General features: G+C 39.8%; 1 protein-coding gene across 1 annotated transcript in view; it reads right to left on the reverse strand.

Moving 5' to 3' along the window:
• The window catches only part of LOC114473668 (collagen alpha-1(I) chain), a 155,955-nt gene extending 142,001 nt beyond the window's left edge, over window positions 1–13,954 (reverse strand). The window contains exon 1 of the mRNA XM_028463432.1: window positions 13,773–13,954. Within this exon, the coding sequence (XP_028319233.1) occupies window positions 13,773–13,881 (109 nt within the window). The 5' untranslated portion in view covers window positions 13,882–13,954. The remainder of the gene's footprint in view (window positions 1–13,772) is intronic.
• Between the last annotated feature and the right edge of the window lie 5,838 nt (window positions 13,955–19,792).

The following is a 19,792-nucleotide window of genomic DNA, read 5'->3' on the forward strand; positions in this document are numbered from 1 at the left end:
AACCAGAAGAAAAGGCTCTCATCAATGGGTCAAAGCGAGCGCAGAAACTTCTGCCTCATCTGTTCTTTCACAACATTCAACAACGGTAAGCACAAGTTGCCGTGCTTTTGGTGGTTTTAAAGTCCTGTTTAGCGCCGTCACCAGCTCTACTGATCACCGATACTTCCGGTGTTTGATCCACTAAGAGAGCGGTTGTGTTCACGGCGCATCTTACCGCCCAAACCAGGCAGACAATTTGAGTCGTTGTGAATGCATTTAAGTGTGTGCTAACCTTTGCTTCAGCGGTACATGTAGGAGTAAACCATTTACAGATTAAAGTTCTCGAAGCCTACTGAGATTGAGCAGCTTATTTTAAATATTTAATCCATGTTAGACATGTTTGCTTCGTCTAAAATTGGTTTTGACACCTAGAATCTGTATACTAAATGATGATTGTTTCTCAGCTTTGACCCATACAAACACGTAAAGCTTCAATACTCACCATACAGTTTGAGAACCATCTCCCCTGACATTGAGCTGAAGGCAGACTCAAGGCTGATACAATCTTTGTTGCTGGTGAACTGCCAGGATGTCTGTCATACGTAACATGCCAAGGTTTTACAATTGTAGATTTAAAGTCCTGTGTTTCTTCTGCACATTAAGTATTAGTTTTTTCAAAGCTCCAGCATTTTAAAGCTCCAGTTGAAGTGTGTGAAGTATTTTTAGCGTGCCTGTGTGTGTGCCGGTATGAGATAACATTGCATCACCTGGCATCTATTTGGTGGAACGCAGCCGTACCAAGGTGGTTACACATGTTCCAGCTGCAGAAGTTAAAACGGGCCTCCTGGCTTGACCGCCCCTTTTTCAACAATGAATTACAATGAAATCGTCTGAATGGGTCCCTCAGGGCTGATGGCTGCCAAATGAAAACGAGCCCTGCTGTTAAACACCAGAATTACCTTGGAAGAGCCAAAACGTTCACAACTGAGCACTACAATTCAAGGACACAAATGCGACCGATCAGGACCAAACATGAAAGCTCTGAACAATAAAGGCCAATAAAAGAAGAACAAGCACATGTTCTGCACGTAAACTGGTTCTGGAAGAAGTCAGTGACACTTTAATAATCTCTCTTGTTCAGTTTTATGGTTGCATATTCGATTCCTCAACTCCACACTGAGCCTAGCAATAAGAAGGACTGGGTTACCATTCAAAGGGTTGACCTGAAACCTTTGCATGTTCTCCTTATTTTCTCTTAGACCAGGGACGTCAAACTCATTTTAGTTGATCAGGCTCAAATACGGACCAGTTTGGGGTCCAAAGGGCTGCAGATTATAGGAAAATCAGCCCTAGTTTGCAGTTCCACGTATAAATGGAATGTAAAGTATGCAAGGGACCAACAATACAATAAGTGATAGATATCAGTTTCTGCAGGATCTTTACAAAGGGTTATGTCGATTTGTAACCAATTTTTCTCCAATGTTGGAAAATTCCAGGATTTTAAAAAATTTAGAGTTCCGCCAACAATTTTAGTTTAAAATGAGCACCATTATGTGATATTAGCATGGGAAAAACTGAGCCCTGCAAATACTCCGGAATTCACTTGAAATGTATTTGGATGCATCTACAACTAAATAAGTGGATAATTTACACGATGACTCATGTTTTCTCTGTCACTTATTTTCTCCTGCAGGCCGAACTGGATGCTCTAAAGGGCTGGATTTGGACCCTCGGCCCCGAGTTTGACACATGTGCCTTAGACAGTGAGGATTCCTCTCGCCATAGAACCATACACGTTAAATGATAAAGTCCTTACTATGATGTGTCGTCGTGTTGCACCTCACGATGTGCGTCTCTGTTAAAAACACCAATGTTATCACCATTGTAAATATTTTTAAAAGGTGGAAGTATTTTTTACTTTAATCAACATTGACCACATCCTCAAGTAAATGTCGACATTTTATTTTCTATTAATACCTACCCAATGACGCTTTGGTTATGCGTTATCATCACAGCAGAATATTTCAAACTATGTAGGACTTTGTTATAAATGTGGACTAAAACCCTAACATGCTTCTGCAACAGCTGCTTGCTTGAGGTCTTTCTGCTTGAAATGAGCACCGCCGACTAATATATCACACTTTAAGAAGGCATTGTCAATTTCTTGCAACGAAAAGATATTCCTATAATATGAGCAGCTTTTGCAGTTCCCTTAAAAATCAAAATTCACCAAAAAAACACAAGATCTCTATGATGAGTGAGAGAAAGCGGCGTGGTTACACAGATATTCACACAAGGGCTGAACAATTACATCTTAAGTTGAGGTTTCGTTTATTCAGACAAGGTTATTCAGGAATTTTTTTTTCAGAACAAGGTCAGGAGATAAACATTTCAGAAAAACATTTTCTGAATAAACAAAACCTCAACTTAACGTACTATTTAAAAAGAATACAAAATTAACCTGGAACGATAAGATTTTAAAGCTTCTTGGTCAGAGTCACAGCTGTAAAAAGCTAACTTGCACAATTGGAACTAAAATTATTTTTCACAAAGGCATCTGTATAAAACAACAAAAAATAAAAATTATCAGGCACTGAGTATAGCTAAATTTATGAACTCTAAAACAGTGTTAATGCGAAATGAAAAAATAATCACAAAAAATTACAATTTACTCAGTTACGGTTGGGTGTAGAAATGTAATTAAATACTTTACTATTTTTAAAACATACTTAAGTATAAGTAAAATTACTGATCTAAACATACAGTGACGTGAGTACTTGTAATCCATTACTTTCTCCTCTGGCGGAGTCCCACTTTGAATAGTCTGAATGCATTGCATTGGCCCATGTGGCATTACAGAATTTAAACATTGTGGCCACAGATGAGCAGTGTTTGTTACGTTACCAGCCCATGATGAAGGAAAACTTAAATATTCAAAGTTAAACAGATCAGGTTCTGTTCCATATGCATTGTGGCATCCCCCCTTCCTGCTCCCCTCACTACTTTGAACAGATAGGACTGTAAATCATTAGTGCCGGCACTTCAAGCAGATCCTACCTGCACTATGTCACCATTAGTGAATCTGAATCTGCATTACCACAGCAGGTGTTTAGCATGTGCGGCCTACAAAGAAACTCACAAGTGCAGCACAGACAATAGACAATACTAATGTGTGCCAGCGATGACCTCGAAGCCAAACCACAGACGAAAGCGCTTGGCTTGCTCGGAGCATTCCTGAGCCGATGTGTGTGCAGACTCCGCTCAGTGGCAAACCCATGGGAGGCGCGCTGAGAGATGACAGCACAAAGTCATCACTGAAATAATGGAATACATGCTTTTTCTTTTATTCACGTCTCACACCAAACATCAGAGGAACTCCAGTCTCCATCAGCCCCCTTTATCTTCCATCTGGTTCCAGTTGGCCAGTGGGGAGATTACAGAGGAGGAATGAGGTTCTGGTTCTAACATGTGGTTTGCACCTAGCCTCCATTTGGCCACTTTTGTTCACACAAAGCCAACCACAAGCCACAAGCCCTGCTCCGCACCCACAACCCGATAGGTGACCCAGTCTGTGTACATCATAGGGGAAATGGTCCTGCGCTCCACAGAGCATGTGGGATTGTGTCTGCTTAAAGGCTGCTTAATGGGCTCCAGGTCAGGGCTCGGCGCGCACTAAGGCCTAAGATCAAGTTTCATTGGATGCAGATGTGCGGTAATGGATCTGGAATTGCACTGGTAGTGACATCATGGGCTCAACCTGCTCGAGACACTGGAGCGTCTCGCTGATAAGAGGCTAAAAGCCCTATAGAAGTGTTGGTCAAAAAGATCCCAGCTCCTCTGTACAGTCTTACAGTAATCTTTCACATCGTTCCACACTTCCTGTGTTGGGTTTAAAAGCAGAAACCAAAGGAAAGGATGCCCTGGGCCCCAACGTTTGCAAGGCAACGAGGAATTTTAAAGCTTGAACGCCTGAAGCTAAAATCTTTGGTGTGAGTTATTGGAAATGTCGTGAAAAGAGTCCACACGTGAAACGATGCCTTTCCACATTCCTTAAATATTCTTGAGTCTCTTTGATTGCTGATCCTCCACTGAAACAAGAGCAAGTGTTAAGTCAGTGATTTCTGAAGCAAGTGTGTGACTGATAGGGTGATAGTTCATTGAGTGGGTGAGTTAGACACAGACACATCATCTAGACAACACTAAGATAACCGAGACATGTGGACTAGGCCTGGGCAATATATTGACATTCAAGATATGTCAAATTTTTTTATTTTGATGATATTTAAAATTACATCACCTATATCGATATATATTTTATAGCCTATTTTGTATTAAAATACCTGTTTTCAACCAATTCTACCCAAAATTGTTGTTCTGGTAATACTTTGAGTTAAAAAAAAAAAAAAAAAAAAAAAAATCAACATTTATATTCTATATCGCCATTTTGTGAAAAAATATCGAGATATGAGTTTTGGTCCATATCGCGCAGACCTAATATGGACAATCACAGATGGACACAAAGGATGGATAGAACTGGGATTAGTGGGTAAATATTTAAATTTTCTGAGGTACTTTGAGTTTGTCTAGGTTATAGGTTTAAGACCTTCTGTTGGGTTTTGTCCCAGTGCTCTTCTTGTGTTTAGAACCACCTGTGGAGTCTACAGGGCTAAGGTTATGGTAGGGAGGTGGACAGACACTCAGGGTCAAAAATCCACTTTGACCTGCACTCAAGGTCACCGGGGTCAATGGTGTTTATCTCCAGCTTACATCAAGCACAAGGCGAGTACAACCTGTACAGGACACCAGTCTGTCCAGTGGTGAAAACAATAACAGACATTCTTAATACAAGAGATTTTGGATAGTGGAAAGAAACCAGAGAACCCACTCAAGCATGGTGAAAACATGCAAACTCAATACAGAAAAGTCCCAGGCCTTGTTCTTGCAACCCACTACCCTCAGCAGACTTCCTCAGTTTCTGTTAATTCCAATTTCATCGACTCATGGTTCTGCGTGGTGTTTAGTTCCTCACACATATTACGGTGTGTGAATAAAAGTCAGGATGCATAAACTGCGCTTTTTGGGCCTATCACCAATCAGTGAGTTTGAAAAAAATCATCACCGATCCGATTATATGAATTCAAGTTGTTTTTTAGATACCGACCAAATTTCTTTGGTACTACCTGATACAGATTCACGAAAAATCAAAAGGTAACATGTTTTGGGACCTAAACGCATCCTTGTTACTGTGAGGGAGTGGAAGAGTTTAGAATTTCCATGCAGGGCTTGAACATATTTGTTGTCAGAGTGTGGGTGTGTGGGCGCAGATCGATTATAAACTGTATGGCATTTTTGAGTAATTGGCAAAATAAACGTTGCAGCTGTTGAAATAAACCGGAGTCCCATGTCATACTCAATGACTGCTGTGAAGCAAGGGCGTTCTGTGTCCACCACCGCCCTGAAACGGACAGAAGTCTCCGGTATGAAAGCGAAAGTAAACGGGACTCTGTTATAACATTGTCAGGCTGAATAAACAAAACAAGCGAGTACAAACACACAGGCACGAACAGCAGACGCTGTCACCGCTTTTAGAGCCGGTAGACTGGGGAAAAAGTACAGCGCTGGGCCACTCCAACCCAACCGAGAGACATTTTCGCCGTTTGCTCATAGGTTTTCACCTCTGTGCACAAATGTGAGTAAAATAAAGCCGTGTCACGTAAAGCAAACAACTCTTTGGTGTAAATGAAACAATAAAACAATGCAATGGGAGCATCTACAGAAAGTTTCATCACGACAATGACGTCACTGATCAATCGGTGAATTAAGACATTACAGCCTTAATTGCATAAAATACTAAATATCGGCCGATCTGATATAGCTGAACAGATCGGTGTAAAGCCTAGCATAAATGTGAAGTAAATCAATCAATCAATCACTGCAGCTGTTAACAGCTTTCAAACCACTTACTGTGTCTTACTGAAGCACAGCTGACCATCACCCTGTGAGTGATGAAAACGGAAGGATTGATCAAGAACTCTTCATAAGAGAGCTGAAGATCCATGCCAGAACCCAACAGGATCTGACGCCCCGACGGGTGAGGTTGGGTTCGGTTTGAATTTAATCTGCATCTGATGATGAGCTGTGTGCGTGGACAGATTTTAATCGTATCTTGCTGTAACGAATTCAAGCTTCAAAAACTGCTTAATCGAGCTGCATTGTGTCGGGTCAAACCTTTGGGGCCCGATTACACCTCTACTTTCTAATGCATTGACCTCACATCGTTAAGTCTCTACCCAGAGTTTAAAGTTATGTTCAGGGTGTGATCTGAGCTGCTCTGACTTTAAAGGGGACATATCATACTAAATCCACTTCTTTAGCCCTTAAATGCATCTTGTTGTACATTTAGAGTGCTTAGAAGTACAGAAAAAAATCTAATTAGTCTCTTCAGGTGCCCCGTAGACATCTTTATATTCTGTTTTGGTCATATTTTTCAATCTGTTTCGATTTTTCTATTCTCTATTATGTTTTTTGAACTATTACGTCACAGTATTTGCAGTGGAACTGCCAAATTAGGACATCGACTCCAGGCCCAACACTTCGAGCAATCCGCCATTTTTATTTCTCGCTGCGATTTTGTAGTCCAAGCTCAAGGATGCCGAAGTTACGAGAGGATAAGTCAAAATGTTCGGTTGTTGGATGTAGTAACCCACACGCTTCTTTACACCGTCTCCCAGCATCAGAACCTTTTCAAAGTGCCTGGTTGAGTTTCATTTTTTATGAAAATGTACCCACATCTGTGGGTAAGGTCATTTTTGTGTGCGCGAAGCACTTCAAGGATGACTGCTTCAGCAACCTCCACCAGTATAAAGAAGGATTTGCCGAAAGACTTTGTCTGATTGAGGGTTCAATTCCTTCCATCTTTGGAGACGATGAACAGAGCACTTCGGTAAGCTGTAAATAACGCTAAAAAGTGTGATGATAAGACGTCCCTGTCATTGTTTTGTTAGCATTAGCAGTTGCACCGTCTTCAGACTTCATATGTTAGCGCTGTGTGCTCGTTTTAGATCCTTGATGATATGGCCTACGTGATTTAATTTAAGTCTAAAGTTTTTATTAGTCATTTCATTTTGCCGTTTTTGTCTCCGAAAAGACTGTATTAAAATGCATTTCGTGATGTTAGCTTGGTGCTTGCGTTAGCTCACTTGTTAGGGTTCTGCAGGTTCATCATCTTCATTTTCATCTCGCTCCGCCGGGTCCGACTCTGGCTCAAACATGTAAGGCTGGAGGGACAGGTCTTCCGTTGTTGACATTTTGTAAATAACGTGTGAATAAAAAGTTTATACGCCGCTACATAATCGTATCTCTTCTATCAAACTACAAAAATGGCCGAGCAGGGTGGAGTTGAACCAAGTCTCACCTCTGTAACCTGAAGAGGGGGCGGGGTATGGAGCGTCTCATTTGCATTTAAAGAGACCGCACCAAACTGAGTTGCTCTCAGAAGCACATCAGAAAGGGGGTAGAAAAGGGGCCTGTGGAGCTATAATAATGAGGAATTCATAGACCTCATAGACCACAACTGTATGATTTATATCTAAAAAGAAAGGATTTAAAACCATGATATGTCCCCTTTAACACCTTGGTTTCATTGATAAATCAGCCGCACAGGAATACGTGTTTGTGAGTGAACAAAATGCTGCATGATTTATTGCCATCATAAAGACTCATATGAAGGTGAGAGTTGTGAAACAGTCCACAGAGGAAGCACCAATCTTCTCCGCCTTCACTTACAATCACAGCTCAGTCTGTATTTCTACTTGGTATTGCTGATTTTAATTTTAAAGCAATAACTTGAAAGTTGACCTCCTTATCTAATGTCTTTCCTGTTGCTGATAAGAAAAGCCAATCTCTGGCTTGCAAAGGTATAAACTTCCTCTTTGCAGGTAATCATCTCTCCTCCTAACCTGAAAGAGTCCTGGAGATGATTCCAAGGCTGCTCTTACATGAGTCTTAATGTTTACCGTATGTTGGCCACAACAGCTGGCCAAAACAAGCCAAAGTTCCCAGGGAAAAGAACCCTGGCGTGGGTAAATCAGGCTAAATGCACCGCATATTGGATATCATCAGAAACTGATCCGAATTGATTCTCGATTTAGTTGGACGTTGCACAGACACTTGACTGTACCCAATTCCAGAGAAGCTGTAGGTAGTTCAGCTTGTGTGGTCTGAAGAAAAAACATCTTCACCATATTTTCCCATTAAATGCTTTGTTAAACATTAGGCAACACAGACTTATTGAATAAAATGCTAAATCGAGACCAAAACTGTTCCTTTATGCTCAATTTTACAAAATGTGAGTGCACCGTGACGACTTCTGAAGCACTTTAATATATTTCATCTATATTACGCATTTGGGATGCAACGATTAATAGTAAGGCAGTTAAAAATCGATTCATAGGTATCACGGTTCACATCGACATTCTGAAAATTGAATCGCAGTACTTTTTTTAAACAGCAGAAGGCGCTATATATTTATCCTTCTTGACCAAAAGTGTAGGCGGCGGGCGGAATCTGCTACTACATGTTCATAAATGATTCCTTACCCCTTTAGCACCGAAAGAATATCTGTAATATTATGTGAATATCTGTTTGTTGTTAAGGCACAAAACACATTTTCAGTTGCACTTTTAAAAGGAAAAAGAACTATTATGCAGTTTTGCATTGTTTACTAAAAAACCAGAATTTAAATTAATAGGCTTCTTCATTTGTATTATTCCTTTATTTATTTCATTCAGATTTATTTTTAGTTAAATTGCATAGTTGTAATTGAATAGTTTATCAAGGGATTCTTTTGACAATGAAATACAAAAGGAAAATAGTACAGTATTTTCTAGTTTTTTTTCCCCCAAAATAATAAAGGAATATTTTTCAGTCATCATTTGTCTACAGTCCCATTTTGTAAAAAAAATCGTGGGAGAATCGTATCGTCAACAAGACATCAAAACCAAATCATCTCAGACACTCAGATTTAATTGAACATAACAGGGTTCTCACCAGTAATTTTGTCAAAGCAAAGGCGGATCGCGGGGTGTGCGATCAACACCGGCGCAGACAATTTTTAAATTTAGTGAAGTATAGCTGAAGTTGTTTTTTTGTTGTTGTTTTTCTTCTTTGTTCCAGCCTTACTTCAAAGTCAAAAGTTATTTGTTGAATCGGCGAAGGGTCATGATGAATGTAGTTGAGTTACTCATGCTTGGTATAGTTCCTCCACTAATAAATACTCACACTGTATAAACAAGAAATAACATTTTATTCAAAAGACTGATTCCAAGACATGCTTTTGAAATTTAAAGGCGGTATTATGTGGGACCTGCAGTTATATTGTAACAAACGTTCACACACACGCACACAGTAGAGCTTTAATCGGGTCGAAAAAAGAAGACCTGACCCAGAGAACACGACCCTAAACTGTTTAACCCGAATTACGGCGATATCTCATTAAGTCCAAACCACGTTTCAACCAGACGGTGTTCACATCCGTGCGCGCGCATGTAGAATGATTGTGAGTTATAAACATGACGAGCAGCTCCATGTGTCGCTACATGCTACGTCCTGGTTGAAGCACTATTCATATTGGACAGTAATTACGCCGAGGATGCAGATAAGTGGTGGCAGGGGTCCTCAGGTAAAAATGGGAGCATCCGAGCAAATTGCCTGTATTAAATACACGGTGCAGCTGATGCATGCGTTTCTCGGTTATGCAGATTAAAAAGAGTTAAAACAACCCATGCACGCCTGGAAGTCCCCTTTGTGTCCAAGTGTGCAACAATTATTGCGGCGGTAGTGATTAAAGCAGAGTGGGGGGGTGAAATACGCCCCGATCACCCCATAAACACTTGTATAACCCTCAGAGGGACTACGAGAAGGATGTATTAAAGTGAAAGTGACTTAGTTCTGCTTTAAAAAAAAAAAGGAAAAAACTGATTATACAACACAATAAGCACAATATGAACAACTATAACATCACATTTCACTCCCTTTAAAACAGTCAACTCTTCCCCACCCCTTCCATTTCCTACCTTGACTCCCTCTTCCCTGTTCCCTTCCCCCTCATCTAGATGCAACACTGCCCTCTCTTTTTATATTCTCCCTTTAATAAAATATTTCTTACCCTTCAATAGGGAGGGCTGGTGGTGGTCACAATTATGCAATTTAAAAAATATATTTATTTAATTTCAATAACAAAACATGCATTGCCATCTTAAAAAGAGTGCACTTCTTGTAGTGTTGACCTTCTACAGCATGGGCAGACGAAGTTAAAAAAAAAAAGAAAGAAAAAAACAACAGAAAATCCCCCTACGATCCGTAGGGGAGCACAATAACAATGTCGGGGGCCCCTACGCTCAACAGCGCTGGCGAAAACCCTGAATAATGAACAATATATGCAGTAGGCTGTGAACAGAAGCTATCAGAAGTGGACCCCTGAGAGCTGGAGTCACTGTGGGTGAAAGCTGTTGTAAATCATATCATGCTGAAGCTAATGGTGTTGAATGGAGAGTTTGGGACGTGGTGTTACATAAGCTCCAGTACATCCAGGCTGAGAAGAATCTGTCCGTCCCGTCAGAACATAAGTCCAAACTAACTTTACACGACTTTCCTGTGCGGCTAAATAACACGAGAGGCGACTGGCAGAGTTCCAACCTTAGATCAACTTCTACCGAGTTATCCTGTAGCCGGTGCACAACGTCAGTGCATCAACGGTGCTGATAAAACACAGCAGGTCCAGACAGAGAAAGCACTGAGGAGACAACACGTCGTCAAAACCGTGTCGTCATGACGATGCGTCAAACAAGGTTAAAACCATGAACGCCCTGTATAAAATTAAAGGTTCTTGTACTACATCAACGTCAATCGTGTTTTATGCTTTACCAATAAACAAAAGACATGCACAACTTAATTCCCTGAAGTAGAACCAATGTGAGCAGCCGTTATCAGCCAGATGTGATTCTGGGCACTGGTTTGCATAAGCTCCCACAGTCGGTCTGTGATTTCTGTATTTTTCTTTTCACGTGACAAACACAGATGTTTGTTGAAGTTAGTTTTGGCATGTCTGGAGCAGTTACTGCAGTGGTTTTTTTTGATTGTGACCCCATTTTCATATCAAAAATTTCTAGAATTAGTTTTTGACCATGTTTGTTTCACTAAGTTACAAATACAGAACAGCCTGGACTCGTGACAAGTTGCGTCAGCTCAGATAATTCGACAGTGCATTTTATTTGAAATAGATTTATATTTGATAAAGTCAAAGTATAGCACACAGTTAAGATTGTCATTAAAAGTTAAAAATAGTTTTTTTTCAATCAGTATATCTTTAACAATTACTAGATATTTCAGGTGACCCCACATGGGGTCGCGACCCCGAAGTTGGAAAAACCCTGCTTTACTGGGACTTCTGTTGGACACCAGAGAGGCCACAGCCTGCAGTCAGTCACATTATTTACATCGCTCAGCACAACATATACGAGCAGGTCAAAGAATGGACGTTCCTTTGAAGATATTCTAGTGATTCCGAGGAGTTCAATTCCACTAGTAAACGTGTCACTACCAGGCTGTGAAGGAGGCAAACTGGCTGCTTACGAGAGTTACATTTTGATGTAAATACATTTGTATAAATACTTTTACTATATTTGGATACAATTTATATTTGACATTAATAAGATTCATAAGTTCATTAAAAATGTAAGTAGCTTTCGCTTACATAAAAAAAAAAAAAAAACTTTTCTGCTGAGATTTGATCTTTTTTTAATGCTATTTTGGGCTTATTGTGTGAATACAGTAATAATACTCGAGTGAAAGATAAGTAAAATTTTAAATAAATACAAAGGACCTCCAAAAATATTTGATTATTAGGGATTTAATATTGGGATTTTATAGGCTGCTGCTCATGAGACTGAAAAATATCAGCAGGCCTGTAATAAAGTCAGTAAAATTCCCCTTTATTTTTATGTTTACGTATCTTTGATGAGCTGTTTGAGGAGTCTTATTAAACCTGTGTGTCTAAGGAAGGTGTGACTTAGCTAATGTCTCCCAGCAGGTCAGAGCACCAAACATCTGGATCTTGAAGGGATGATGTCACCTGGCGGGGATAATAAAGTTCTGACTAGGCTTTACATGATCAGGATTTTTGGGCCGATCACCGAGTTAAAAAAAAAAACGATCACTGATCCGATCATATGAAGAGGTTGTTTTTTTTTTAGTTACTGACTAGAACTGAACAATTAATTGCATTTGCGATTAAAACGTGATTTTCTAATCGCAAAGGGTGCAATTTCTTTTTTTAAAGTGTTTAAGTGCAGTCTACGTGTTTCATGAAATGTGAAGTTAGTTACATATGTTGAAGAGATACAGCCACAGATTTGTCTGCTTTATTGTTTTTTATATTTAAATAATATATTTTAAAAATAAATCTGTTTATCATGAAACAGATTGATTTATTGCTTGAAAAATACATGACAAGAGGCTCTTGGAAAAATAATTGCATATTAAATTGCAATAATGAGGAGGAAAAAAATAAAATCGCAATTAGATTATTTTGCAAAATCGTTAAGCCCTAGTACCGACCGAATTCCTTCGGTACTACCGATACAGATTCACGGAAAATCAAATGGTACCATGTTTCTGGACTTAAACGCAGTCTTAACTGTGAGGGAGTGGAAGGCTTGAAGTGTGTGTGTGTGCGTGGCCCTTTAACTGTGAATGAATGCCCTAGTCGCTGGACCAGTGTGCGGAGTGAGGGAGCGTGTTTGACCGGAGCAGATCGATTATACGCTGAATGTCGCTTTTAGTGATTGGCAAAATAAACGTTGCAGCTGTTGAATTAAACCGGAGTCTCATGTCATAATCAATCACTACGTTTACATGCAGTCAACATCCGAGTTAAGGTCAATATTCGGGTTCCTGAAACATTAGGAATAACACGTTTACATGCGTGAGCAGAGAGATTTACTCCTGTATACATGAAATTTGTAATATCCCGATCTAAAACGCGACGCACGAATAACGTCTAGACGTCATGGCGCAAATACGCGTCATTTCCTGCCGCATGCAAGAACCTACTCAGAAGACCAAGATTCCTTGCAAATAAAAAATGCACAGATTGCAGAACATATTAATGTTTCATTTTTTTGGGGATATCTCAAGACGTGTTTACATGACGGAAAATTCGGGTTATATAAAGAGTTTAGACACTTGTTCTAATATAGTATAATAAAATAATGCATTACATTTAAAAGCACCTTTCAGGCCACTTTACATTAAAAACAGAATAATGAAAACTGTGCAATACAATATAAAACAGAATAATACAAAAAGTAGTATGTATGTATATTTTATTTTAAAAACTAAACAAACAGATTTAAATTGAATCTGAATCTAATCCGGTATCACATTTTGTCAATTTCTCAATATTTGTAAAAAAAAAAAAAAAAAAATTAAAGTTTGTTTAAACATTTGAGTTTTAATTAATAAAGTAACTTCACTATTTTTAAGAACTGAAACAAAAACCATATCAAGAAACAAACAAAAGCCAGACTAACAGTAAACTAATCACAGCTGCAACTCATTAAGCGTTAAATAAAGCTTTTTCAAGAGACGTTTTTCAGGGATTTTCTTTGTTTTTCCTTTACATTTTCTGGTGTTAGATAACTTATTTAACACCAAAGTGAACTTTATAAACTCTAAAATCAGGTGGTCCTAGTGTTAAGGCAGTGTTTAGGGGGGTCCACCCTCTCCTCTCCTACCTGAGCTCAGCATCCCAGAACCGGATTCCGCTCCAGCATCAGCCGCTGGTCGCTCCGTAGAGCCGGAGCTCAGCACCAGAGTCCAGAGAAACAAGGCGGACAGCAGCATCTCCTCACCGGGACCAGGGCTTTCAAACCAACCAAGACAGAAGAGTCCTAGAACTGCTCCACTCTACACTTCATCCTCTTCATCTATGCCTCTCCTCTTCCTCTTCCTCCTCCCTCAACTACAGGCTGAAGCCACGCCCACTTCATTAACACGGGAATGAGACAACCTGGTGTGGCCACGCCCTCATTTTGCCGATAAAATATCTAAATTTCAGTTTTAAATTTTTTAATAGAAAATAAATATTTCACACTGCTAAACTTCAAACTAAACAAACTTAAGTTGTAGGAATTCTTAGTTCATAATTCGTTTTTAAAAAAGTGTCTCGTATTTTACTATATTTTTTATTATACGCTATTTTTATTTAATTCTTATTCTTATTTTTTCTATTTTAAAACTTCACAATTAAAAAAAAAAAAAAAATTGTGTGATGGACTTGATGGCGTACATCAAGGGTTATCACCCTTGGGGTCAGGACCCCATTTGGGTTCGTGACACATTGGGAGGGGCCTTCAAAAAAATTACAAATATTTTCTGAACAATTTGAGCCCATTTTTGCTTATTTTTACCCAAACTTGGCATATTTTAAACTTTTTTCATCACTCCTTCTGGCTCCATTTAAAGGAGACATATCATGCTTTTAAATCCTTCCTTTTTTACATATAAATCATACAGTTGTGGTCTATATAAACCGGAACTGCAATGCTTGGGTCTGAATTCCTCATTATTATAGCTCCACCCCTTTTCTACCCCTTTTCTGATGTGCTTCTGAGAACAACTCGTTTTGGTGAGGTCTCTTTAAATGCAAATGAGACACTCCATACCCCGCCCCCTCTTCAGGTTGCAGAGGTGACACTCGGTTCAACTCTGATCCTGTTCGGCCATTTTTGTAGTTTGATAGAAGAAATACGGTTATGTAGCGGTGCAGAAACTTTTTATTCACACGTTATTTACAAAATGTCAACAACGGAAGACTTGTCATCCAGCCTTACATGTTTGAGCCAGAATCTGACCCAGCGGAGCGAAATGAAAATGAAGATGATGAGCCTGCAGAACCCTAACAAGTGAGCTAACACTAGCGCCAAGCAAACACTAGCGCCAAGCTAACGCCACAAAATGCATTTTAATACAGTCTTTTCAGAGACACAAACGGCAAAATGAAATGACTAATGAAAACTTTAGACTTAAATTAAATCACGTAGGCCATATCATCAAGGATCTAAAACGAGCACACAGCGCTAACATATGAAGACGGTGCAACTGCTAATGCTAATGCTAACAAAACAATGACAGGGACGTCTTATCACACTTTTTAGCGTTATTTACAGCTTACCGAAGTGCTCTGTTTGTCGTCTCCAAAGATAGAAGGAATTGAACCCTCAATCAGACAAAGCCTTTGGCAAATCCTTCTTTATACTGGTGGAGGTTGATGAAGCAGTCATCCTTGAAGTGCTTCGCGCGCACAAAAATGACCTTACCCACAGATGTGGGTGCATTTCCATAAAAAATAAAACTCAACCAGGCACTTTGAAAAGGTTCTGATGCTGGGAGACGGTGTAATGAAGCGTGTGGGTTACTACATCCAACAACCCAACATTTTGATTTCTCCTCTCGTAACTTCGGCATCCTTGAGCTTGGACTTCAAAATAAAAGCAAGAAATAAAAATGGCGGATTGCTCGAAGTGTTGGGCCTGGAGTCGATGTCCTAATTTGGCAGTTCCGCTGCAAATACTGTGACGTTTTTGTTCAAAAAACATTATAGAGAATAGAAAAATCGAAACAGATTGAAAAATATGACCAAAACAGAATATAAAGATGTCTACGGAGCACCTGAAGAAACTAATTTGATTTTTTTCTGTTCTTCTAAACAATCTAAATATACAACAAAATGCATTTAAGGGCTAAAAAAGTGGCTTTAGCATGATATGTCCCCTTTAATGCATTTTTCCGACGTTACTCCCATTTCTGCCACTTATCCATCTAATTTCAGTGCCTTTTCTGTACATTTTTTCCACTTTCAAGACATTTTCTGCACTAATGAAACCATTTCGCCACTTTTCCCACCTAATGTCCCATATTTAACACTTATTTATGGCAATTTAACCACATTAACGGTTTTTCATGCCCATTATTTGCCCCATTTAAACTAATTGTTCGTACTTTTTAAATTACATCCCACCCACCCTTGTCACTCTTAAGACAATATTGACAATTTGAAACCTTTTTACCTCTTTTACTGTGGTTTTTAAAATCCCATTTCACCACCTTTTGCACCATTTTTTTTAATCACTTTTATCCCATTATATTTCTGATTAAAACAAGGATTTACATCTTTAAGATGACTATATGCTGTGGCCTGGATAACAGTGGATATTATTCAGATGAATAAATAAATGTGGTTATCACAGATTCATAGAACAATGAACCATCATTTTGCTGACTTTATGGATGGACCCCAAAAATATCTCCCCTTTATTCCCCCTTATAGATGGTCCTGTCTCCACATGACTGTTCTTCAATGTTCATGTCTGTGTTCAACCACCTTCAGCTACAGTGGGGGTCCCCGGTCTGTGGAACCTTTATTTTTGGGGTCGCGGGCTGAAAAGATTGAGAACCTGTCCCATTGGTGTGTGAACGTGAGAGTGACTGGGTGAATGAGCTAATATGTAAAGCGCTTTGAGACTGCTGGTGATAAAGCGCTATATAAAATCAAGTCCATTTTTACCATTTTATACTCAAACTATTATTTGTTCCATAACATATATGGTTAAAATGCGTAAATATCAACATTGTCCAATAATTTTGTCATTTTAAATGTTTTGTATTAGTAATTATTGCTGTTGCTTGTACGGTGACCTTGGGTATTGCCTTGAAAAAGCACCACACTATAAAATGTATTATTACCTCCACCAAGAGCGAAGCGCAGAAGCGGATGGAAGGAGTGAAGCGAAGAGCAGTAAGGTTATGTTTTACCCTCCGTTTGTCTCTGTGTGTGTGTGTGTGTGTGTGTGTGTGTTAGCAAGATAACTTGAAAAGTTATGAACGGATTTGGACAAAATTTTCAGGAAAATTGATAAATGGGACAAGGAACAGGTGATCAAATTTTGGTGATGTTCTGGAAACCAAAAGAAAAAAAAATTATATATATATATATAAATTGTTTTCCCATCCACACTGTGGAACTTGTGATGTCATAGGTTCTCTCAGAGTCAAACAGCTCAATGTTTGACAGGTAGTCATGGCAATCCTGAGTTTACCATGTTACCGTGACCGGAGTGTGTTAGCTGAGCTTGAGGCTGCTTGGCGGAGGTCTGCGCTCTTTGAGTCCTTTTCTAGTTATTAATGATTAAATTGGTTTGTATAGCAATTTTCCTTGGTATAATGGTAAATGGACTTGATTTTATATAGCGCTTTATAACCACAATGAAGCAGTCCCAAAGCGCTTTACATATCAGCTCATTCACCCAATCACTCTCACATTCACACACCAGTGGGACAGGACTGCCATGCAAGGCGCTAGTCGACCACTGGGAGCAAATTAGGGTTCAGTGTTTTGCCCAAGGACACTTCGACACATAGTCAGGTACTGGGATCGAACCACCAACCTCTTGATCAGAAGACGACCCTCTACCACCTGAGCCACGGTCGCCCTAATAATAATAATAATAATAATAATAATCTGCTCTTTCTCTGCCACTGGCTCATTTTCATTTATTTGTATACAAGTAGAAGTTTTTTGTAGGTCTTACCATGAAGATTATGTTGGGACCAAAAAAACCCAAAACGTTGTTGTTGGTGGACTTGCATCATCTAGTAGGATGCAGTGACTCACTACAGCCGATAAGAAACAAAAAAACAAATAGTCAATTCCACCCAAGTTTGGAAAAACACAGTTTTATATTTGGAGTGATTCTCAGGATGCATCATGCAATCAACCTGCCAACATTGAAAAAAATACCCCTGGGATTCACATACGACGGCTTTGTCGTGCCTCAGTGTGTGTTGTCAACATGAACAACATCCTATAATACATTTCAAATGTACACCTTTCCACGCGCACACACACACGCGCACACACACACACGCGCGCACACACACTTGTACTGAACCCGGAGCCTCTGAGGACAGAGCTACAGGGCAGGTAACTCCGCCCACAAGTCCTCCTTGGAGGATACTGACGGGCCAAGGAGCGAGAGCCCGTGTGGCGTGGGCCAACATGGCAGACGGAGGACACGCTGTATACACTGCATGCATGGGAAAGGCAGATCATTCTCAGTGTGGAGATTCCTGTGTTTAATTAAAAATGGCACTTTTTCCCGTTCAGAGACAGTTTGGATTAAACAAACTGGCAGTAGAAGTGAAAGAGAAAGAGAAAGGCAAATGTCCTCAAGCAACGAGTAAAAAACACTGATTCTGAACAAACCCGGCATGCACTATACTGCTTACACTGGATCTCCACAGTTCTAACAGCAGTTTTTTAAAAGCTCTTGTTTTTTGCATTCGGTGGTTTATATCCCAAACGTTTGGTCCACTTTATGGCCGCTGAGGTTTCTCGGCTTGATCTCAATCCGGTTGCAGATCTTAAACGGCGCCATGATACATCGTGGAAAACGAGGCACTTGGTATTTGGCCACTTCATACCAGGAGAGTTTCTCTAGAACCTAAATCGTTTAACTACGTTCAGCCCTGTTTTGTAATATCCGTCAGTTGTATTGTGGTGAACATTTGGTCTTTTTCAAAGCTTAGAACAATGATCTGTGTTCCCGGAGAAGACCATCTGGATGTGACTGTTGTTATGACAGACGGGACAATATCAGGTGATGCTTATTATACATTTATAACTTCACTAAATTAACAACGATCACACTCTTAGTGAATGTAAAACCAAACAAAAAGCAACCACATTTTTTGTGTCAATAAAAATAGGCTAAATCTCAGGATGCAACACATATTAATCTATGCTAGGCTTAGGCACGTTGAACACCTAAAGTCTGGATTGTTTGGCTCGTGTGAGTGTAGCGGTGCCATTCTTGACCAAGGTCGAGGTGGAGGAGGGTTGGCTGGAACGCGACAGGCTTCATTGTGCGCACGAGTGTCCCTCTCTCCACAATAAATTTGGACACCTGGAAGTGCTGATATTTCTTCAAATGGATCCAGAAAACCAACAGTTTAATTAAAGCGAGACATGTTTTCTTTGCGCTGCTGCAACAACAATTAGACAAAAGACTAACACCGAATTTCCACTGGATGCGTAACGGCTCTGTAACGTCTCAGTGCTCCGCTGTCCGTCAATCCCCACCACCTCCGTCTGTGATGTGTACTGTTATGGCTCCACCAGACAGAAGATATCCCTAATTCACGCATAATTAAGCAATATAACGAGTTGTAGTTAATACAAAGAGAACCACAAAGCCATACAAACAGTTCATTGTGTCCTTCGAAAGGAGCAGAAGAAAATCCACTTAGTCCTGCCCTGTAGATCTTCTGCTCTTGAACACAAAGTATTTTATTTGAAAAATAAACCGATTGTTTTATTCTGTGTATGTGCAAGACTTTCTGTTCCGCATGATCTTCATTTTAGCAGAATGTATGCCTTGTGTTCCGGGACCCATCAAAAACAGAACCTCTGCGTATGTGTTGAGAAAGGAGTTGGACTCGTTACACTGCCGTGACGCACCGCATACGCTGGCAGTGGAAAGTGACACATTGACTAGAATGGAAATGTATCGGCTTTGCTGCCATTACGCAGCAGATATGCAGCCGTTACGCGTCCAGTGGAAATTGGGGGTAATGATGACGTTGGGCGGCATGTATATCATATATGAGCGTGACGATGTAAAATTGCTCACGACACAAACTCTCTCAGTCTTTACAGGTTTTAAATCAAAGAGTTTACACTAACAGACCAGTTTTA

The sequence above is a fragment of the Gouania willdenowi genome, chromosome 12 (genome assembly GCF_900634775.1).
Source record: "Gouania willdenowi chromosome 12, fGouWil2.1, whole genome shotgun sequence".
NCBI classification, from domain to species: domain Eukaryota; kingdom Metazoa; phylum Chordata; class Actinopteri; order Blenniiformes; family Gobiesocidae; genus Gouania; species Gouania willdenowi.